Raw genomic sequence first — 25,110 nt, 5'->3', positions numbered from 1 at the left:
TGGAATCCACAGTTCAGCAGGCTTTTTCCCAGCATTGCCATTTGGTTGCAGTATTTTTCGACCTTCGCAAGGCCTATGACATGGCTTGGCGCCATCACATCTTTCTTACACTTCATCAGTGGGCTCTTCGGGACACACTCCCGATTTTTATCCACCAGTTCCTGTTTCATTGGTCGTTCAGGGTTCAGGTTGGTACTGTTTTTAGTTCTCCATGGACCCAGGAGAGTGGCATCCCACAGGGTTTCGTATTGAGTGTACTTATTTTCCTTATTGCTATAGATGGACTTGGGGCCTCTGTCGGTCCTTTGATCACTCCTGCTCTGTATGTGGATGATTTCTGCATTTGGGTTAGTTCCTCTTCAATGGCCTCTGCAGAGTGGCAGCTATACGGCATGCCTCTGCATGGACCCTCTCGCATGGGTTTCAATTCTCTCCTTTAAAATTGCGGGTGGTCCACTTCTGTCGCCGTACTACGATACACCCCGATCCGGAGCTCTGTCTCAATGCACAACGATTACCTGTGGTCCCACAGTTTCGTTTCCTGGATCTTCCTTTTGACAATAAGCTCACTTGGCTGCCTCATATCAGACTTCTGAAGGTAGAATGCTTCCGTAAACTCAGTGTCCTTCGCTTCCTTGCCCACACCTCTTGGGGTGCGGACCGCTCCGTCCTTTTCCGCCTTTATCGGGCTTTAGTGCTGTCTCACTTGGACTGTGGTTGTCAAGTGTATGGTTCGGCTACTCCTTCCACACTGCACCTCCTGCATCCGGTCCACCATTGTGGTATCCGTTTGGCCAGCGGTGCCTTCCCTACTAGCCCTGTTGATAGTCTCCTGGTTGGAGCTGGGATCCTCTCCCACCCCCCCTCTTTCTGTTCGGCTGTCACAGCTTCTGGTTTCTTACGCAATTGCTGTCCGTTCCTCTCCCGCTCATCCTTCCTATTGTAACCTGTTGCCAGACAATGGATGTCACCCACCTGATTCCTGCCGACGGGCGGGTTTATGGTTGGGTTCCGCCTTGCATCTCTTTGCCGTGATTTTCAGCTTCCTTCTCTGTTCTGTCTCTCAAACTGTCTGAATGGACCACATTTGAAACAAGGGACTGATGACCTTGCTGTTTGGTCCCTTCAACATGTCAACCAACCAACCTTCTTCATCCTTGTCAAATAAGAACTTGTGCTTTGTCTCTAATGATCTCATTTTTTAGCACTACATTAAACCCTAATCTCCTTTAAACTTGATGGTGTGGCGTGTGCTGATGGGATGGATGGTTGTTAAAGTGAAATGGTCATTAGCGGATGATCTCTGGGACACCTGCCTCACCTTGCAATTAGGGTTTCCCAAATAAGTTGGACTTTCCCTGATTCTGCATGTATTTTCCTATCTGCTTTCAGAATGAACATGGATTTTGTTCACAACCAAGATCCTTCCAACCACTAAAAAGTGATTCACAGTGTAGTTCTCCAGAAGAATCAGTCTGATATTTAAAAAACGGAATGTAAGGTGGTACGTTAGACAGCATCACCTTTATATCCAGAAAACCCTAGAATGTATAACTGTGATCCAAATTCAGTGAAATTGCTTTGGAATGGTGTACTGCTTATTAAAATGACAACCACTAAGTAAAGTGAATATACCAAATATAAAGAGTATGGACAATTGCCTATTCTGTTGGGGAAACACAATTCTCCAATGCAAATGAAGGTGTAGTCTCTCTACCCACCCAAGTGATAGTATACCCAGCTGTGACCTTATCAAGTATTCCAAGCTGCAGCACTCCGAAAGTAACTGAAATGAAATTGCCAGGACAGTGCGTGCATGCAAACAATTTGTTTCACTGTACGGAAGACAAAGTAAATACTCATAACTTTCTTAAGTTAGGCATTTAAGAGCCCATATTTACTAGACAATATTTTCCTGTTATGGTTTATACTACCTCCTCCCAAAATATGTTAAACTAAGAGCTTGCAGAGGAAGGGATTTGTTTCACAATTCAAAGATGAAGTACTGCTCACTGATCTTAAGGTACGCATTTTAGAGCCCATGTTTATGAGAGCTTTTTTACTTTGAATGATCATTCCTGTCATATCCTTGAATATTGACCATTCCTCCTGGGACACCTTGTAAAGTTTTTCTTGAGATGTTATCAAAAGTGTATTGTTTTCTTTGACTGAGCCACTCACAATATATATTACATTCTTTTATCTTTCGGTCATTTATCTTGGCTGGAATTTGTTGCTACATTCTCCTAACACTCTGATGTCTTCAGATTGTTGGTGTCTATGATATTTGCAGAAATTTCTTAACACAAACATTTCCACATGCATGAGATTATTATGGCACAAGTATTTTTTTCATCAGCAGGCTTCATTGGATCAAGAGGACATAGAAAAACATAAATGAGCCTACTATGAAGGCTTTCATGGCCAGATGTCTTAGTTAATGGTTAGTTTTCTGGGTTGTATGACAGTGATCCAGGACATTTTTCAGTTCCTGACATTTTGTCCAGAACTGCTGTGGACTACTTCGGAGGTGCTCCTGGCATTGCTGTGTCTTGCCGACTGATGAATTGGACATTAGAGAGCAACATAAATACTGTCTGAAATGGACTTGCCAAGTTTACATGTGATCTGTGAAGCTCAAACTTAACTTTAGATTGCACCTGTCAAGGATGAAAACTTACCTATCGATTCTACAGAGTCACTGTCCGTATATTACTAAGTTTCGTGGCTTATTTTTTTCTGCTAAAATTACCCTATGCTTTCAATGTTTTCTCTATATAGCTGCGGATAATAGATCATCATTGTAGACAAAATTTTCGTTTCAGAAAACTTCACTTCATGATTTCCTGACTGTAAAGCGTGCTCTGCTACAGCTTTTTTTTTCTGTTTTCCCTAGTTGGCAAAAGCTTTTATTTTCTTTCAGTCTCATATTCACACTTCTCTTGGTAGTTCAAATCTAGATCTTTCCACAAGTACATGGAATCTTACGTACCCCACTTGCCAAAAGAGGAGGGCGTTTATTCTTTGCAGATCAGAGTGCTTGACATACCAGTATTTTCGTAGTTGTTCTAAAAACCAGTCTGATATCATGTTTATATAAAATCTCCCTGATCTGATCAGTTACTTTCTTTGATAAAGAGGGCAGAAACTGTGTTCTTCCATCGCTGTGTTTTGTTGTTGTCACCCTTTGATACATTGTTAGAATTCATGAAGTAAAGTTTTCTGCTACCAAAATTTTATCTACAATGACAAGCTATTATCCATGGCTATGCAAAGAAGCCACCAAACTGTATAAGCATGGGGATAATTTTAACAGAATAGAAGCAGCCATAAAACTTGATGATACATGGAGAGTGGCTTTGCAGCATCAACAGAAAAGTTTTTATCATTGACACGTGACAATCAGTAGTTAAGTTTTATCTCTGACAAGAATTATCTCTAGTGATTAAGTGTAAACTGTACCACATCCAGTTTATACAGTATTTACGTTACTCTCTAACATCCGACTCATCAGACAAGCAATATTCAGTGTCACCAGGAGCACCTGTGAAAATGTCCGGCAAGCCCTGGACAAAATTTCAGGAACCGAAAAGTTTCCTGGACCACAGCCATATAACCAAGAAGACTCACCAGTAAATAGGTGAGACCATTCAATCTTAGTTTAAGTAGCACAAATGTTACATTTAAAATGTTAGGTTTTGTCACAGATTTCATTGACACACCTCTAAAGTTACACTTGAAATTTTTTGATAAGTGATATCAAGTTCCTGTAATGGCTATTCAGAACATATTCAAAACAAGTTGGAGAGGGAGAGTAGGTTTACTAAAGGTGAAAGGCATTTCAAGCTTTCCTTAAAGTTTTCACAATTTTTGTTCAAAAATTAGGCATTAATTATCAGTATAAAATGCTTGTTTTCAGAGTAATCCTGGGAAGATGCATGTTAAAATAGACAACTACTACTTTCCAGCTTGGAAGAGGATACCTTAAACCCGAGCTGTTCGGAGGCAGTCCAGGTTTGTAGCCGGGAAGTGTTTCGATACACTACAGCATTCGTCATTAACTTCATTAAGCTGGCCACATACCTGCAGCTACTGTCATCCCAGAGTAAGTAAATTTTGAGCAGACATTTCTTATTTGAGTACACTTGATCTGTTATTAAGAGCCGGCCGGAGTGGCCAAGCAGTTCTAGGCGCTACAGCCTGGAATTGCACGACCGCTACGGTCACAGGTTCGAATCCTGCCTCGGGCATGGATGTGTGTGGTGTCCATAGGTTAGTTAGGTTTAAGTAGTTCTAAGTTCTAGGCGACTGATGACCTCAGAAGTTAAGTCCCATAGTGCTCAGTGCCATTTTTGTTATTAAGAAAACATTTCATTTAGTTCATCTAAAGTATTTTACTGTTTGTATTCTTGTATTATAGATAAGAAGTTGTTTTGAACATTGTTCATTTTTGCATGTGCATTGAACTTTTTATTAAAATAATGACACTCTACAAACTCTTAAGAGCATGTGTTGTGTTTAGCATACAGAAAAATAAAATTTACTTAGAATTCGAATGCCTTGTCACAGGTATTTCGTAATCTTGTTCTGAAACAAAGCTTAAACTAGGGCCTCTTTGTACAGTAGTTTCTTGTCAGAGTCATGATAATATTTGTAATGTAAAAGGTACTGTTGCATAATCAAGGACTTGTAAATTAAAAGTAATAATGTAATACACTGCTGGAAAATCTAGGACGTAATACAAACAGTGAAGTGAATGAACACAACCACATGCTATTGCCATAGTGAAGGCATTGAACAGTAGACTGGCATGTGAACAACAACTTGTTAAGTTGTTAATTATAGTTAATTATCAGACATCCTTCCTCCTGTGGGCCTATTCTTTTGTAAGTATATGTTGATTGAACGTAGTAAATTATCAGACATCCTCTCTCCTGTGGGCCTATTCTTTTGCAAGTATACCATATTTACTCGAATGTAAGCCGCACTTGAATCTAAGCCACACCTGAAAAATTAGACTCGAAATCAAAGAAAAAAATTTTCCCCGAATCTAAGCCGCACCTGAAATTTGAGATTAGAAATTCTAGGGGAGAGAAAAGTTTTAGGTCGCACCTCTAAATCAAAACAAAGTTGGTCCATTGTAATATGAGAGACAATTTAGGTCGAATGAAAGATGATATAGCTACAGTAGTTTGGTTCAAATCGTAAGGTTAGCAGTTAAGCTTTACCAGGTAGCCATTGCTATGCGTCAGGCGCTCCATCCGTATTTATACGGGTACCCTTCCTTTTTTACGTGCTTCGTCTGGTTTGAACTGACTGCCTATTTTTCTTTGATCTGGTAAGTGCTATTCTCTTTGTTATAGGTATTTACGTCACTCTAAGCTGAAAATGCATTACTGTACTGTTTTATGCATTGTTTGTCGCATTATGATAATGAGTGTTTACGGTCTATCGCCACTCGCGGCATGGCTTGCTTTCGTGCATGCTACTGCCGCTTACAATTTAAAAAAAAAAAAGAGAGAGAGAGAGAGAGAGAGAGAGAGAGAGAGAGAGAGAGAGAGAGAAAGAGAGAGAGAGAGAGAGAGAGAGAGAGAGAGAGAGGAATCGTCTCATTAGCGAAACAATGGCAAGAGACTGCTATTTCTTGTTACTTACACTGTTACTTTCTTTGATAATGACCAACAAGAACCAAATAATAGACTGCGTATGGATAGAAGATGTTCTGAACGAGAGTTTAGCGAAAATAATGAAAATAATGAGCAAATGGCTCAATGACATTTATGTGGTTTTTTATGATAGTGTCCGACAGCACTAGTGAGAATTTATACATTATTATGTTGGCAAAGTATCACACTGTAGAAGTATCTTTATTGGGTGCTAGAGTAAGAGAGAATCAGAATCAGTGACATAGCAGATGAGATACTTCATTGCTGAGTACAAAAAATATGAATCAAACAACAGAAAGTCCAGGTTGGAATATCAACAATTATGGAAAAGTTAGATTACTACTCACTGTAAAGATGGAAAGTTGACTTGCAGACAGGCACAGAGAAAAAGACTGTTACACATTTAGCTATCGGGTGCCTGCTGCAACTCATCATGTTATCTTTACACTGCGTAAATAACTATGAGTTAATGAGAAGAAAGGTGTTTGCAAGTAACAAATGAATGGCAACCATTGAAGCCTACTTTTGGACTTCAGTTCATATCTTCCCAGCCACAGCTAGGCAGTTGTGCTCATGAGATGCAGAATAAGTTGTTATGCCATGATTCACAGTTACCACCAGACTGCAGCAGTGCATGAAATGTAATGGTTTATTAACCCTATTATAACCATGTGCATTTTGTTTGGTAGCTAGAGGGCAGCCCCAAATTTTCTGAGTTTGCCATAAATTTTCTGACAACATTAATATTCCACAAATTTTAAAATGTTGTGTGAATCAGACCTCTGCTGTAAGCTCTTTGGGTGGGACAGGAGCGGAGGGGTAACTTCAGAGTACAGCAATCATTAGCTCGTCCCATTTTCAACAACTAATGAGCCAGTCACATTAATCTGCAGTGATATTTTATCTTTCATCTCTTGTGAGCTTTACCATATTTTACATTGAGCATTTATTGAAGCATATGTAACACCAAGCCTTTTAACAAATGTTATTTATATTCTTTGGTGAGTAACTAGTCACATATGCACGTTGTGATATTAACCATTTTAGTAGTAAACTTGCTCTTTTATAAAGATACATTGGTCCTTCACAAACTCAGTTTTAAGTCCTTTCTCATAGTACCATGTTCACTTAAACTGCTTTTTGTCATTCATAAACCTACTCTTCAATATTATCCATTTTCAAAGGATGAAATGGAATACTGTGAAATGATTTCAACACGTAGAACACGGGCACTGGAATGAGGCCTTCCTTGTTCTCCTAAGCACTGGAACTGCCAGATGTTCTCTAAAACCTGGAACATCATCGTAAGATTGTTATGAGGAATAAATTTCTACATTTTACATTATGTAGAATTATATTTATATTCAGCAAGGACACTGATAATCATGCTATTGAGCACCCTGAGGGAGAGGGGGAGACAGAGACAGGCTGCTACTGTCTACCTGAGGCCTGGGGAAGCAATGTAGAAAAAGAAGTAAATGTAAATATTACAGTAATTGCTTCAATTCTTGAGGAATGCTGGAAATATGCATTTATATCTAATAGTGGGTTGGTTGGTTTTGTGGTTGTATGGGGATTCAAGGACCAAATGAAGGCGTCAACAGTCAATCATTCACTAAACAAGTCCTTAGAGAATGACATTGCTAACAAGAAATAAAAGCAGTCTAAGCAACTTGCCAGACTGTGTGAAAAATAATAGGGCAGGGACATGCAGAGCATTTACAATGCTAAGAATTAAAAGCACTTTCTGTAAATGTATCAAGATGTTCAAAATTGGACAGATATGTATGCCAGAGACTGATGAAAGCCACTCGGGGATCATATGCAGTAAATCTGAAAAACTAAGATCTTAGTGATGGATATGAAATGGACAGCATGTTATCTCACATTCTTACAGGCTGTAAATTCTTATTTTACTGTAGATTTGGTATTTCAATTTTCATTTCTATTGTTAACTACTAAATTGTGACAGTGTTAAGCAGAAGTCGCATCTTCTATGCTCCAAGATAATATTAATTTTTGCTGGAGTGTACCACTCTTTTGCTTAGACAATACAATATCTTTTTTAATAAATTTGAACAAATTTAGTCTGAAAATAAACTCGTCTAACTGAGACGACATTTATAGTGAATAAATGACCAAAAATATAAAAAAAGCATAATTACATTTATATTTAGCAAGGGCACTGATGATTATGCCATTGAACACCCTAAAATCACCACCACCAGCACCACGTTCTAGAGAGAGAGAGAGAGAGAGAGAGAGAGGGAGAAGGGGGGGGGGGGGGGGGGGGGAAGTCTTCAATATATACAGGGTGTTCCACCTACACTTTTCACCACCAATATCTCTGGAACCACAATAGGTATTGGCAAACTGCTTTCATGATTATGAATGTACAGCAGGGGCTCACAAAAGTAAATACTATGAGAATTTCTAAACTGTGTGCAAATATTGGTTTCAACACAAACTTATCCTTTCTTTTAAGTGGACACCCCATAACTGAGCAAGGTGGCTCAGTGGTTAGCACATTGGATTCGCATTTGAGAGGACAAAGTTCAAACTCACATCTGGCCACCCTGATTTAGTTTCTCTGCGGTTTCCTAAATCACTTCAGGCAAATGCTAGGATGGTTCCTTTGAAAGGGCGCAGCCGACATCCTTCCCCGTCCTTTCTTAATCCAATTGGACCGATGACCTCACTTTGGTCCCCTCCCCCAAATCAACCCACCAATTGATGACACCCCACACTATTCCATGTGCAATAACAACATAAGAAACCACACTAATAATGGTGTTGTTTGCATCGCAATATGTCAGTTACATTGTGCGAAACCAGAACGCGAAGTTGATGCATGAAATGAACAAAATGTACTGCTATTGCACTTCCCGCAACACGAGCGTGACCCGCATGTTGCTTGTAATCACGTTGTGATTGACGTACATATTCTTACTTTCACTGTTACCATGAGGGCCGAAAGTAGTAATAGGGATTCGTGCAACCAGTACTGATTTGTACATATTAGTGTTGTTTGTGCATGTTGTATTTATCTATGTATAGACTACTGACCAGTACCGGCCGGTGTACGCCATGCCATTATACCACCCAGGTCAACACTTCAACTCTGCAGTTGAGTACAGGAACGGGCTGCAGTAAGCACTCTGTGGAAATGGCCCAGTACGAACCAGGTTGTTCTGTGTGGAAGTACGTACAGGCGCATGGCAACGGTTGACATGGCCATCCCTTCTAGGCATTTGACACGGTATTCACAAATGAGGAAATGGTTGACTTGATATTACTGTACAGGCACAAGAGCAGTATAGGTGTACATCCAGCAGACGTCATCTGACCTGCTGTACCTTCATGAATATTGTTAGGAGGCTTCATGCAACAGGGAAATTGTCTTCATGCATGCAGATCCGGAGCAAAGGTATAACACATGAAGCAGCAGAGGTAGTTGTTTGGCGGCCGCTGCAATAAACCCTCATACAAGTGTTGATGAAATGGAGAGATGGATGGGAATCCCTTGAACAAGCGTAATACACTTTCGCCACAGGCATAGATACCTCTGTTATCACATGCCGCTACATCAAGGTGTCCAGGGCAACAATGTTCACAATAACCTGAAAATATTAGCAGTGGATTCTGTGGCAAGGACATTACTTTATGTGTTTACCATTGAGGCCAAGTTTACAAACAATGGGAACACCAACTTACACAATATGCACTACTGGTCATCAGAAAACTCTAAATGGATTCGCTGGGTTGAACATCAACGTCAGTGGAGTCTCAATGTATGGTGTGGTATTTTATTGATGGCAATCTTAATGGGTGACAATACAAGCGGTTCCTGAGATGTACCTTACGTTGACTGACGGAAGAACTGAAATGATAATTAAATTGACACCCTAGCTACAAACAGGCGTTGATATACATCATTTGGGACATGTTGAAAATGTGTGACCCAACTGGGACTCAAACCTGGGATCTCCAGCTTACATTCTAGACAATGGTATTTGTTCTTTCGGGAACAGATACTACCTTCATATATACGTCGTAGCGTTTTGGCTGTGAGACATGAGATTGCACACCGGCATACATTTTGTGTATTACAGAGAAGACCAAGGTTTGTTTCGTAGGTACTACTGTACGTTTATGTATGCGTTGCACCATCTGCAATGGTTCAGATGTGTGACAGTCATTAAAGATGTCCAGTACATGTTCTGTACATGGCATGTACCATTGTGTAATTGATGTACAGCTACGTACAAGTAGCATGTATCCCTTTGACAGCCATTAATTTTGTTTACTCTGATGGTTGTTATCAGTATTTTGTTACCATTATGTCCATTGTAGTACTGTCAAAAAGTTTAATAAAGCATGTACAAGTAAACCGCGTCCTTGTTTTCATTCTGGTTGAGTGGACATCTGTATGTTTCCCAGGCCACGTGCTAACAGTGTATATAGCTATACAAAAGTACAGTGTTTGTTGCATCCGAATATGTCAATTAAGTCGCGATTACGAGCAACGTGCAGGGCACTCTTGCATCGCAGGATATGCAATAGCGGCGCGTTTCATTCATTTCACGTGCCAATTTCTGAGGATTGAACTTTCTTATTGCAATGCAACCAACACCATTACTATTCTGATTTCTCGTGTTATTGATTGCATATGGGATAATATGGGGTGTACATAAAAAAGAAAAAACACACATACACATTTAACGGAAGCTTAGAAACAGTCAGTGGGAAGCTTCTCACAAACCAAGCAGTAATCTCCAAAAAATCGAGCAATATTAGGAACAATTACACGACTCTGATGAAACAGATGTGGTTAGTATAGGTGAAATGACACAAGTTTTTAAGTGGGGGATTACAAGCGACGAGAGTAGTGGGCATTTAGCTGTTTTTAATGCAGAGGAAGTTTTTGAGTTGGGCACAAAGTCGCCTTCCAACAATTCATTCGTACCATATGGTCTCCCAAAGAAATTTCATCCCTAATTCTGGAATATCATTGGATCAACTTTTACTGAGATTTTAACTGAAACAATGAGAGGGGGCTGTTACCACAGAGTTGAAAGTAGGAAAAAATGTTCTTGTGTCAAAGGGAGAAGGTCAGAACAAAATAGGTAACTTACATCCAACAACTTTATTAAATTTTGGTTTTAGAAAAATTTTCAGAGGAGTTAACAATAGAATGATGCCTCTACTTGTGAAAATGATGAAGCAGCCTCAATCCTACCGTCCTGGAGACTCTATCATTACATCAATCAGAGACTATCGAGATGATGTAAGTAGCTGCAAGTAACTAAAATAAAATGTGCTATGCTCTTTGTTGACTTCTGTAAAGCTTTGAACTGACTTAATTGCCACTCTCTAGAACAATTACTGAAGTAGGTCTCAAAGAAAGGGCTGTACAAGTAATCCTGAATATGATAAAAGGAATCACAGCAAAGACAGCCATCAATATACAAAGAGATGTACCACAAGGTAGTTTACTTTCCATGTTGCTTTTTGCGCTGTCACTGGAAATGCGTCACAGGAGACTGAATGAAAAATTAACAGGTCTGACGATTTCAAAAGTAAACTTCACTCTAAGAGCTTACCCCTATGTTGTTGTTGTTCTTGTGACACACACACTGGAAACAGCATAGCATCAGGTACAAAAATAAATGAGGGAAAGTGTAAAATATTAAACATCAAAGGGCTTGAAACTGTCTGTGTGATGTGTGCAAGGACAGCAGAAAACTGCTGAAAATTGTAACATAATTGTCCATTAAAAATGGCCATGAAGAACTGGAAGCGCATGATGTACAATGTACAAGTTGCCATAATAGTAACAAAGTAAGAGCATATGGACTATCAGACCAATTGTGTGATTCGCTTGAAGAGTTCCTAGATAACAGAACGCAGCATGTCGTTCTCAATGGAGAGAAGTCATCCGAAGTAAGAGTGATTTCAGGTGTGCCGCAGGGGAGTGTCATAGGACCGTTGCTATTCACAATATACATAAATGACCTTGTGGATGACATCGGAAGCTCACTGAGGCTTTTTGCAGATGATGCTGTGGTGTATCGAGAGGTTGTAACAATGGAAAATTGTACTGAAATGCAGGAGGATCTGCAGTGAATTGACGCATGGTGCAGGGATTGGCAATTCAATCTCAATGTAAACAAGTGTAATGTGCTGCAAATACATAGAAAGATAGATCCGTCATCATTTAGCTACAAAATAGCAGGTCAGCAACTGGAAGCAGTTAATTCCATAAATTATCTGGGAGTACGTATTAGGAGTGATTTAAAATGGAATGATCACATAAAGTTGATCGTTGGTAAAGCAGATGCCAGACTGAGATTCATTGGAAGAATCCTAAGGAAATGCAATCCGAAAACCAAGGAAGTAGGTTACAGTACGCTTGTTCGCCCACTGCTTGAATACTGCTCAGCAGTGTGGGATCCGTACCAGATAGGGTTGATAGAAGAGATAGAGAAGATCCAACGGAGAGCAGCGCGCTTCATTACAGGATTATTTAGTAATCGCAAAAGCGTTACGGAGATGATAGATAAACTCCAGTGGAAGACTCTGCGGGAGAGACGCTCAGTAGCTCGGTACGGGCTTTTGTTAAAGTTTCGAGAACATACCTTCACCGAAGACTCAAGCAGTATATTGCTCCCTCCTACGTATATCTCGCGAAGAGACCATGAGGATAAAATCAGAGAGATTAGAGCCCACACAAAAGCATACCGACAATCCTTCTTTCCACGAACAATACGAGACTGGAATAGAAGGGAGAACTGATAGAGGTACTCAGGGTAACCTTCGCCACACACCGTCAGGTGGCTTGCGGAGTATAGATGTAGATGTAGATAGAAAACTGCTAGCAATCTAACAGTGATGCAGGGGTAAAAGATAATAAAAAATTGCATTTTAATCTAACAATGGAAAATCCAGGATGGAATGTAACAATATTAGAGAAGGAAAGTTGCTATTCACCATATGGTGGAGATGCTGAGTCACAATAGGCACAACAAAAAGATTCACACAATTATAGCTTTCGGCCATTAAGGCCTTTGTCAACTACACACACACACACACACACACCTGCAGTCACACACACACACACACACACACACACACACACACACACACACAACACACATCTGCAGTCTCAGGCAACTAAAACCATACAGCGAGCAGCAGCACCAGTGCATGAATGGCCACCGACAAACTGTGGCCAAGAAACCAGTGGACCACCCTGTTGCTGAACAGACTGCCAAACATGATATCCCTCATTTTAATGACTGCTTCACAGCCTGTGCCATATGGATCCTTCCCTCCAACATCAGCTTTTCTGAAGCGCGCAGGTGGGAACTTTCCCTACAGTACATCCTATGTTCCCGTAACCCTCCTGACCTCAGCCTTTGTTAGTCACTGTCCCCACCCATCCAGCCCCCTCCCTGTTCCCTTTGTAGCACTACACAGCCATCATTTCACTGCCACACACAATCTTTTAATTTCCATTTATTTCTCTCCTTTCCACTACCTCCCCTTCCCCCCCCCCCCCCCCCCCTCTCACCTTCTCTCCTGCCCTCCCTCTAAACTACAGCACTTCACTGTCTGCCACCCCCACCATACTATCCCTACCCCTCCCTGCCCCAGCCTCCTCCTTACCCCCACCCAGTTGCCACTCCCATCATGCACTGGTGCTGTTGCTCGTAGTGTGGTTTCAGTTGCCTGAGACTGCAGGTGTGTGTGTGTGTGTGTGTGTGTGTGTGTGTGTGTGTGTGTGTGTGTGTGTGTGTGTGTGTATTGTTGAGAATGCTATAATTGTGTGAATCTTTTTATTGTGCCTATTGCAAAATTGGATTTTAGACCCATGTATCCTATGAAGCATATTACGTGGCTAAGGTATTCCTTATTGTGAAGATAACTCCAGAAAGATAATACAGCTGTCCAGCAGGTATGTTTGCAAAGGCAATATCTTCAAATTCAACTACACCATACTCATGGAGTTAAAGACAGATGGGAGGTTTGAAATTGACGGATATCAGTAGGAAGGCACACACATTACTCATTAGAACAACCATGACCAGACACCATAATTTTGAAGCTATTCAATATTATATGGCCTGCAAGTAGACAGCTGTCAATAAATGTAGGCAAGTTAAACTATCAATTGAAACACATCAAGATGAGTTACTTAGGGGATAACATTTTAAGAAATACTGTTTTAACAAAATAGCCTTGGTGGATGCCCAGAAGAAGACAGATGGCCCAAATCAAACTGAGTCAAGCACTCAAGCATAAGTGTGGCCATTTGGGACAACATTAGCTTCTTACCAATTCATTCCTCAGAAATGGGCTCAACATGCATAAAGTTCTGAGGAATATAGTTGCAACTAATGAAAAACTTGGTCAGATTGGTTTACGCAACACTGACAGCTGCCTCACATGAGTCTAAGGGTACACTGCGGACAGCTAATGAACTGGAACTAGGTCAGGAGCAGAAAAGCATTCATCGCGAAAAGCCCAGAAACCAACTAGCATACTGACATACTCATGTGGCTGACTCGGAGTTCTACCCACAGGTGAAAACCAGTACTTTGATGTGGATACTCGAAATTATGTAAACTATATTATGAACAAAAACGGTGAAGTCAACATCATCATTATTTCAAATTGACATGGAAGAAACCTATTGGTGACTAAAGTGGTTCCTGAATGTCTCACTTTTATTTGAGGAACATGGAATCAGGTGAAATGTCTTATAATAGAGGAAACATGGCCTTTCTTTTTTTGCCGCCAAGTGCAGGATTTTCGTTTTTAGACAGTCATTAAAAGCTGTTACAAGATTGGAAATGAAAAGCCTGAAACCAATACAAGTGCTTTCATTAACATGTAAATTGATAGAGTAAGTATTGACTATTAACATCACAAATTTCCAATTAATTGATAAGGTACAATCAGTCCATGAAGCCACAAAACTTACATTCTGGAATTTATGGGGGTGGAAACTGTCTGCTCTACAATTTGATTTTGTCATGCAGTACCAGAATAGAAATCACTGGAATGGAATTTTTATTAGGGTGTTTATGATGAGATTACATTTTGCTCCACTGTTTGTCAGGCGATGAATGTAATTTTACCATTGTGGTATTTATTGATGTGTTGTGTACTAAATGTACATGAAACAAGAATTGTAGATCTTCATGGATTGTAATTTCAAAGGTTCTTGTCAATGGCAAAGCCCGTAATACCACATTCATTGAAAAGGAAGCAGTTGTGATATCCTGAATTTCAAATACAATTTCTGTGTTATGGCAGATGTTTTCAGTTCCTTTGACTACTCTATTGTGGGTCCATCATTGTAATAGGCAAATAAAAGAAGTGAATGCATTCACTTAAGTGCATGGATTTCTACCTTTTGGGCAAATGAGGTGAATTTGATGGGTGTATCTTGATAATATGTTGGAATAAGAGGAAAAAAGAAAAGAATTAATTTGCAGGTATGGATATAAATATGTTAATGTTCTGTAACTTTATTATTTATCTGGAGGTGATTGTTTTCTGGTCATTAATGTCACTATTTCTTCCCAAGAACTTTTTGTGTATTTCAATCAGTTCCTGTTGAAATGTGTGGCATACATTGAGTGACCATAGAGGAATGAAGGTCAACTGGTACCACCATCAGTATCATTCCCAGTAAAGCTACAGTGTGTTACACTGTGACCCATCGTCATTTTCATTTTCCCCTTTCATACCTATGCTTGTGAATAAAAAAATTAAAAAAAAAAAAACCTGAGTGCAATGACAAGATGAGAAATTGGCATATATGTTTACGATACCTTCCAGATAAGAGAAGCTGTCAACATCCTCCCTCATCACAGAGAAGGTTTCTCTTAGAAGTTACAGAAATACTGAAGAATGTTCATGAATCTATTAAAGGTGAGTTATCAGCTGTCATTTCTAAAATTTAGGAAAAGTGTTTTTAAATGATATTAGAAATTTTGTAGTGTCTATTGTTGCATATTAAAATACTTAATTTAGCATGGCAAGAAAATGTGTTTCAGAACTGTCGCGTGCTTATGCAAGCAAGACTCAGGTGGAAAGAGAACTATGCCCTTCCATCACGGATAGGTTGAAGACTACTGATGAATGCCTTGCTGCTTCCTTGACAGCTATGGTTGCTGCAAGTGGAAAGGTTAGAGCATACAAATTGCAAATTAAAAGTTTAATCAATGAAGAAGCTTTATTGGTTTTGGACTGTAGTACATACAAGGAAATCTTGTTGTGTAGTTGAATACCTGTGACATGTAGAAATCATAATTAGACAAATTTGTTTAGTGCCAAATATTGTTATAGATGAAATGTCTTAGTAGTAGTTCCTGATTTGGTGGAGCTAATGTGTGCCTATCATATGTAGATGACAAGAATCTGGTGGTAAAATAGCAGTCTCAGGAAACAAAAATGAAATGTATTGTGCATTTATAACAGTATATGAAAATTCCATCTTGTGCTGCAGTGAGATGGAAAAGATTTTCCAGGGTAGAATAGAGAATTAATGGGGGAAAACACAATTTTAATATCTTTCACTACATCCTTAGGTCTTGCTGCTACTCTGCATGCCTACTTGAATCAGCAATGGTTCTGTTGCTGTGTCCAGACAATTATGGTCTTGTTTTATCTTGTTCTTGATAAAGGCCCAAATTAGTTCAACAGCACTGAGTTTGCAGTATGCCACAGGCAACCACAGAAGTTTGTCCATTGGGCACAACACTCTCTCCGAAAGGAATTCTGTGGTGAACTGAAGTGCATACGTGTATGTCACATAAATTCTACCTCAGTTTGACATGAGATGAAAGATCTGTTTTGTTATTTTCCAGTCATTCAATAACAAAATCTTCCTTTCATTTCATAGATGGATTTCGCAATACGAATTTATCATTTGTGACATGGAACCTGATGTCTAACAGTGTTAAATCTATTGGCTAACTTTCTGAGAATTCTTCTGAACCAGCCTTAATCATGTCTGGCATTGTACTCAGAACAGTAATCACTACTGCATTTTCCCAATAAAACACAGGCCACTATTTTGCACAAACCCATCTTTGTTTCCAATGTAACACGTTGTAATTATTTCTGGAACCGGCCATGTTTATATTCCATATTTCCACACCTGAAAACTTTCTTTGCAATAGTTCTATTTTATGTGTATGTCATTTTTTATTCCTACTATCCAAACTTTGTGGAATGGTTTGTGTCACAGCAAGTCTCATGAGTGTAGTAAACAGTCTATTCAATGTTTCACCAGTGTCTGTAATTTCTCTCAAGAAAATGCATTTTTTTCCTGCTATTAGAGTAGTTTCCATCAGCACAAGCTGTTTATTGAACTTTTTGTATCTCTGACCCATTTCTAAACTACATGCCAAAGGGTTATTCCATTCAAATAATGAAAGTCGTACACTTCATTCCTCAAATTTTCCAAATTGCTTTTTCACGTGTAAGGTTGGATCTTCCTCTTTATGACTCCTGTGAAAAACATTGAAAAATATTCACATGCAGATTTTTGTAGTCAACCAGAACTCCATCTGGTGATGCAGAACTTGAAATTCCTGAATGTTCTCTTTCAGCTAATTACCATACTTTCGATAGTACTGAGGTAATCAGTGGCTCTCTTTACTGAGTGTGAAACAGAACTGCACTAAGGCATCATCATTTTTGATCTCATAATAAACATGTGCTTCAATAAATGTTACTTATCTTACAAGAAATGGGGACATAAGCAAGGCAACTGTTCAAAGCTAAATACGGCTCAGACCTGGCAGATTAGCATCCTCAAGGCTGCAACACATGAGAACATAAAAACAACATTACACACACGCTTGATATTTTTTCATTATGTAGCAATATGTGTATGAAAACATAACTGTGAAGAGCGACAACCGGCCTAGGATTTCCAGTTTTCATTTTGTAGATTGTTGCAATTCCCCTTATAGTGAAACGTATGAATAGTTTCCATTATTACAACAAAATGAGTAAATGGAAAGCAATGAAAATCTGGCAGTAAATCGAGAACTGTTGTATCTTTAAACTGTGCGCAGGAGATGGTTCTTAAAAATGCGGTCTGAGTAGTGTTCCCAAAAAAGTCCATATGGTTCACTTTCGCATAAATATTTCCACATGTTGTCACTTCCTTTCCAATCAAAATATGATGTTTACATATCAAATGACAAAAGGAGTTGATTCAGGAAAGGTGCACCATGTTTATACTCAATATGTGATTGTGTCTCAAGGAACTCGAAGCCAAGGGTCATTTCTTATGAAATGGAGAACAAATGGTAGACAAAAAATGTTTCTTGTTGGCAGTGTTAGTCAGGAGGAACATGAAAAGCCATCAGGGAGAGGTGATAGTTAACCTACCCGAAAAGTCTTAGTTTATCTGACTATCAGGAATAGTACACTGACTGCTAGTTTTAGATAGATCTGATAAAACAAACATAAATATGTTTTGCAACAAAGTACAGTGCCAGCCACATAGTATGAAAAAGACTTGCCACTAAATAAAGAAAATCTGCCCACCTCCCAAAAAAATTTAAAGTAAATTTGCTTGTAGAACAAGTGTTTGACAATGTCTTTTAAAAATAATAATTGGTAGCAGTCGTCCATTTTATATCCTACATACAATTTGACAGTGCTTTTCGAGAGACAGTGCTCTCATCATCAGACTGTCAAACTCACTCCTCACTTTGAAACACTAACAAGTTACCAACAAATCCTCGGTTTACTTTAAAATCTTTGACTTCTGTCCATAGTTGTCAAATCTCATAGAGTACCACACACCAGGTGGTGATCATCTGTGGGTTGCAAGAATGTTAAGTCAACACTTAGTGAGGTGTGTAGGATATGTCCTGGTGTGAGGTGGAATGACTATGGGCAGAAGTAACGTAGGACAAGATCCCACAGTCCATTGTGTTTTTATTCTATTTATTTTATGAGCATTGCAAATGTTTTGGTAGGCTTTTAAATGTTTTAACCTCATGAACTGAATTTGAGAAACTCGTAATGAGAGCACTGTCTGTTGAAACATTGTAGAGTTGTGTGTAGGTCAAAAAACAGTTTAATTCTGCCAGTTATTACTTTTCAAATATAACAATCACTACCTCACAGCCTTAAAATAGGCAATATTAACATATCTTTTACTTTGCTTTTTGTTTGGTATGTTGTTTCCTTTATGTATTCAGTCCTGTTGTGTGTTAGTAGCTTTCAGGTGTATTGTCTGACAGTCGCACTGAGCTGTGGAAGGGCATGGCACTCTCTCCCGCATCAGCTTTCTCACTTCACGCTAAGATGCATCCTGCCGTGTCAGCCTTCAAAAGACGTGCAGCATCGTACATGAATTATCTAGATCAGGTTAGTGAAAGTTAATAATAAAAATGACAGCAGTTATTGTGTGAATCACTGACTGCTTGTCTCTTATCTTAACTCACTTTAATTAGACAAATATTATAAAGCTAGAGTTGCAATTTGCCTATCGTATTTATTTTACATCATAATTTTAAGTTTCCATGAAAGCTTTGGGTGTGAACTGTTGTAAAGGAACATTTTGAATCATCAGTGTGGCTGTATAACATGTAGGGGAATCTTCTAGGCTTTGGCCCAGTTGGTTTTCCAGGTGCCACTACAGGTGAGAGTAGCCAGTGCAGGTGTGATGTTAGGAAGGCCCTTCACCTGCCCATTGCGCAGATGGGTGCAGTAGATTGTTCTCCAGGAGCAACACCAGAGTAGCACGACAGCATAGCAGGGACTGTTGGCTGTGGCAGGTAGAACCTGCAACTAGTCAGTTACCAGGATAAGTTTAGTTGAAGATGGTTGATTCATTTATTACCAAAAGTGATGGAGTTAAGATCCCTGCCATGTTGAAGCCAATTACTCATTTCTGCTAGGTTGTTGTTTTTGTTGTTGTTGTTGGTGGTGGTGGTGTATCGTGGCAGAAGTATATTCACAGTCTATTGTCACATTAGCCTGTTGTTATGTTAGCTTGAAGATTAAACTATCCTTCATCCTTCAGAGAATAACAAAAGAGAGAATATCTGTGACCTTTACTGAAAAAGAATTAATGTTATTACAGCAAGAGCAAAGTCAGGATAGGGAAGTGAAATAAATGTTACATTATAGCTTCAACAATGGAAAATCCAGGATGGAATGTATCAATATTATGAAAAGGATAGTTGCTACTCACCATATAGCGGAGGTGCCGAGTTGCAGATAGGCATTCTCCCCCCTCTGCACTTCACCCCCCCCCCCCCCTCCTCACACTTACACACACAAATACGTACAAGCAAATGCAACTCTCACATGCATGACTGCAGTCACTGGTTGCCGAGGCCACACTGTGAGCAGCAGTACATGATGAGAGATGCCACGAGGTGGTGGGGGTAAGGAGGAGGCTGGGGGAGGGAGGGGGAAGGATAGCAGGCTATGGGTGGAGGATGGTAAAGTGCTGCTTGTGGGAGCGTACAGGGTTGACATAGGTGGAGAGAGGGTAGGGCAGCTAGGTGCAGTTGGGAGGTTAGACAGGGGAGTGGGGGTGGAGGTGGGAGGGAGCGGGGGCTCAGCAGTAAAGGAGGCAGGTAAAAACTCTGTGGGTGCAGTGCATTGGTACAATAGAGGACTGTGTAGTGCTAGAATGAGAACAGGAAGGGGGCTAGAGGGTAAGGACTAAGACTTTCAAGGTTGAGGCCCACTGTCTAACCTCCTCACTGCACCTAGCTGCCTCACAATCTCTCCACCTCGTCTCTGCGTGCTCCCGCAAGAAGCACTTCACCGTCAATCACCCCTAACCTGCTATCTCTCCCCTTCCCTACCCCAGCCTCCTCCTTACCCCTACCACCCAATTGTGTCTCCAGTGTTTTTGGTCTATTTCCAATGAAGGCCTTGTTGGCCAAAAGCTCATTTTCTGACAGTTTGTTGTGCCTATCTGTGACTCAACATCTCTGCTATATGGTGAGTAGCAACTAACTTTTTCATTATATCATAGCTTCTTTTATTAGGATCAATAAAATAACTGAATGAAGCCTGGATACTGAACCAGTTTTTTTCCCCAATTTATTGCAGTTCCTGTATCTTTCTTTCTGAAGACAATGACTACTCCACAGCATCCACCCTAGTTTTGTCATGGCAAGCATATTTCCATCATGTTAAGGCACCCTGTTGAGAGGCCAGTCAAACGTGTGGTTCCTGAAGAGGGGCAGCAGCCTTTTCAGTAGTTGCAGGGGCAACAGTCTGGATGATTGACTGATCTGGCCTTGTAACACTAACCGAAATGCCTTGCTGTGCTGCTACTGCGAATGGCTGAAAGCAAGGGGAAACTAGAGCCATAATTTTTCCCGAGGGCATGCAGCTTTACTGTATCGTTAAATGATGATGGTCTCCTCCGGAAGTAAAATAGTCCCCCATTTGGATCTCCGGGCGGGGACTACTCAGGACGACGTTGTTATCAGGAGAAAGAAAACTTGAATTCTACGGGTTGGAGCGTGGAATGTCAAATCCCTTAATCGGGCAGGTAGGTTAGAAAATTTAAAAAGGGAAATAGATAGGTTAAAGTTAGATGTAGTCGGAATTAGTGAAGTTCGGTGGCAGGAGGAACAAGACTTATGGTCAGGTGAATACAGGGTTATAAATACAAAATCAAATTGGGGTAATGCAGGAGTAAGTTTAATAATTAATAAAAAAAAATGGGAGCGCGGGTAAGCGACTACGAACAGCATAGTGAAAGCATTATTGTGGCCAACACAGAGACGAAGCCCATGCCTACCACAGTAGTAAAACTAGCATAACTTAATCATAGCTAACAGTTGGTTTAAGAATCATGAAAGAAGGTTGTGTATGTGGAAGAGGCCTGGAGACACTGGAAGGTTTCAGATAGATTATATAATGCTAAGGCAGAGATTTAGGAACCAGGTTTTAAATTGTAAGGCATTTCCAGGCGCAGATGTGGACTCTACCACAATCTATTGGTTATTACCTGGAGATTGAAGCTGAAGAAACTGCAAAAAGGTGGGAATTTAAGGAGATGGGACCTGGATAAACTGAAGGACCAGAGGTTGTTGAGTGTTTCAGAGAGAGCATCAGGGAACGATTGACAGGAACAGGGTAAAAGAAATGCAGTAGAAGAAGAATGGGTAGCTTTGAGGGATGAAGTAGTGCAGGCAGCAGAGGATCAAGTAGGTAAAAAGATGAGGGCTAGTAGATATCCTTGGAAAACAGAAGAGATATTGAATTTAATTGATGAAAGGAGAAAATATAAAAATGCAGTAAATGAAGCCGGCAAAAAGGAATACAAACGTCTCAAAAATGAGATCTACAGGAAGTGCAAAATGGCTAAGCAGGGATGGCTAGAGGACAAATGTAAGGATTAGAGGCGCATATCACTAGGGTTAAGATAGATACTGCCTACAGGAAAATTAAAGAGACCTTTGGAGAAAAGAGAACCACTTGCATGAATATAAAGAGCTCAGATGGAAACTCAGCTCTAAGCAAAGAAGGGAAAGCAGAAAGGTGGAAGGAGTATGTAGAGGGTCTATACAAGGGCGATGTACTGAGGGCAATATTATAGAAATGGAAGAGAATGTAGATGAAGATGAAATGGGAGATATGATACCGCGTGAAGAGTTTGACAGAGCAATGAAAGACCTAACTCGAAACAAGGCCCCGGGAGTAGACAACATTCCATTAGAACTACTGACGGCCTTTGGAGAGCCAGTCCTGACAAAACTCTACCATCTGGTGAGCAAGATGTATGAGACAGGTGAAATACCCTCAAACTTCAAGAAGAATATAATATTTCAAATCCCAAAGAAAGCAGGTATTGACAGATGTGAAAATTACCGAACTATCAGTTCAATAAGCCCCGGTTGCAAAATACAAAGACTAATTCTTTACAGGAGAATAGAAAAACTGGTAGAAGCTGACCTCGGAGATCAGTTTGGATTCCGTAGAAATGTTGGAACGCGTGAGGCAATACTGACCCTGCGACTAATCTTAGAAAATAGATTAAGGAAAGGCAAACCTACGTTTCTAGCATTTGTAAACTTAGAGAAAGCTTTTGACAATGTTAACTAGAATACTCGCTTTCAAATTCTGAGGGTGGCAGGGGTAAAGTACAGGGAGTGAAAGGCTATTTACAATTTGTACAGAAACCAGATGGCAGTTATAAGAGTCGAGGGGCATGAAAGGGAAGCAGTGGTTGGGAAGGGAGTGAGACAGAGTTGTAGCCTATCCCCGATGTTATTCAATCTGTGTATTGAGCAAGCAGTAAGGGAAACAAATGAAAAATTTGGTGTAGCAATTAAAATCCATGGAGAAGAAATAAAAACTTTGAGGTTCGCCGATGACATTGTAATTCTGTCGGAGACAGCAAAGGACCTGCAAGAGCACTTGAACGGAATGAACAGTGTCTTGAAAGGAGGATATAAGATGAACATCAACAAAAGCAAAACGAGAATAATGGAATGTTTTTGTTGTTATGGTCTTCAGTCCTGAGACTGGTTTGATGCAGCTCTCCATGCTACCCTATCCTGTGCAAGCTCCTTCAACTCCCAGTACTTACTGCATGTAAATCAGGTGATGCTGTGGGGATTATATTAGGAAATGAGACACTTAAAGCAGTAAATGTGTTTTGCTATTTGGGGAGCAAAATAACTGGTGTTGGTCAAAGTACAGAGGATATAAAATGTAGACTGGCAATGGCAAGGAAAGCGTTTCTGAAGAAGAGAAATTTGTTGACATCGAGTATAGATTTAAGTGTCAGGAAGTCGTTTCTGAAAGTATTCGTATGGAGTGTAGCCATGTATGGAAGTGAAACATGGACGATAAATAGTTTAGACAAGAAGAGAATAGAAGCTTTCGAAATGTGGTGCTACAGAAGAATGCTGAAGATTAGATGGGTAGATCATATAACTAATGAGGAGGTATTGAATAGAATTGAAGAGAAGAGAAATTTGTGGCACAACTTGACTAGAAGAAGGGATCGGTTGGTAGGGCATATTCTGAGGCATCAAGGGATCACCAATTTAGGATTGGAGGGCAGCGTGGAGTGTAAAAATCATAGAGGGAGACCAAGAGATGAATACACTAAGCAGATTCAGAAGGATGTAGGTTGCAGTAGGTACTGGGAAATGAAGAAGCTTGCACAGGATAGAGTAGCATGGAGAGCTGCATCAAACCAGTCTCTGGATTGAAGACCACAACAACAAGGCACCTTAGAAATAAAACATTTATGATGCTTGAATTACAGGTGTAAATTTACTTTGGTTTGGGCTTGTATTTTTTATGCAATTTGCTATTGAACTTTTGAAGCTTTCTACTACCTGGTTCCACCTGCTTGATTAAGATCTACCACTTAAGTTGGTGAGATGACTAAGCTTTGCAGTGAGTTTTACTGTTTATATGAGTGAAACAAAACCTATACTTCCATCATTGTTCCTCCCATTTTTATAGATCACAATAATGGCTCTTCTTCAGTAGGTGGTTAGCAGAAGAGTCTCTGCATCTGACAATTTTATTCTCTTTATTACATTGTAATGGTAAAATAAAATCATAAAAAGAATAAAGAATCAAAATTCCTGGGACAGAAATGTAGAATAGTGAGATGTGATACAAAGACCAGAAAAAAGTCTCAAACTTTCAGACTTACTTTGTCTGAATATGATGAGGAGGAGGACAAAAGGAAAGGACATTGAAAGCAAATATTAAAAATTGTAAAAGAAAGGGATAAGTTCCTCATAATTCAGAATGACATAAGAATTAGGGAAGAAAGTTTGAAGACATTAATAAACTACTTCTGATTAAAATTATTGACAAGGAGGGAGGCTGTTGAGACTGGAGAGCCATTGTAGAATAGTAAGTTGATATGAGGAGGAAAAGGTAAACCTTAAATGAAGAATAAAAAGAGTAAGGAGAGTAAAATACAAGATGGCAAGAACTGAAGTAAGTAAGTGAGGAGGAAGAAAGGAAGGAAGAAATACAGTACTGATGAAAATAAGATATATGAGACTTGTAAAGTTTAACTAGGGATAAACTCGATATATGCTACCTGCGACAGGGTGATCAACCTTGACATTTCCCATAATTTTGCAGTAACCATCCTGGTGGGCAAATGGTGCTTCTGGCCAACATGTTGTGTGGGCATAATTTACAGTAGAATCAAGTTGGCCCTGTCTGTGATGCTGTAAGCTATGCTTTTAACATGGTTGGAGCGAAGTGTGGTAGATGAGTTCATGGACAGATCTTGCACTTCTGTTTTACACAGTTATGACCTGTATGATGAGGAGTTAGAAGTAGAATTGGCAGAAAGACAAAACCAGGACAATTTGGAGCTTGAGTTGGGTGGGCAGCCAAAACAGTGACGGGAAAAGATGGTGTGGGGCAGTGGGTAAATATTCTAAAT

General features: G+C 39.8%; 1 protein-coding gene across 1 annotated transcript in view; it reads left to right on the top strand.

Moving 5' to 3' along the window:
• The window catches only part of LOC124805437 (protein phosphatase 1 regulatory subunit 21), a 218,962-nt gene that overhangs the window by 153,206 nt on the left and 40,646 nt on the right, over nt 1-25,110 (top strand). Inside the window, exons 8-11 of the mRNA XM_047266002.1 lie at nt 3,969-4,105; nt 15,516-15,608; nt 15,734-15,864; nt 18,924-19,073. Coding sequence (XP_047121958.1) covers nt 3,969-4,105; nt 15,516-15,608; nt 15,734-15,864; nt 18,924-19,073 — 511 coding nt within the window. The remainder of the gene's footprint in view (nt 1-3,968; nt 4,106-15,515; nt 15,609-15,733; nt 15,865-18,923; nt 19,074-25,110) is intronic.

The sequence above is a fragment of the Schistocerca piceifrons genome, chromosome 1 (genome assembly GCF_021461385.2).
Source record: "Schistocerca piceifrons isolate TAMUIC-IGC-003096 chromosome 1, iqSchPice1.1, whole genome shotgun sequence".
NCBI lineage: Eukaryota > Metazoa > Arthropoda > Insecta > Orthoptera > Acrididae > Schistocerca > Schistocerca piceifrons.
Note: the sequence above shows the minus strand (reverse complement) of the source record. Positions and strands in the feature narration are given on the sequence as shown.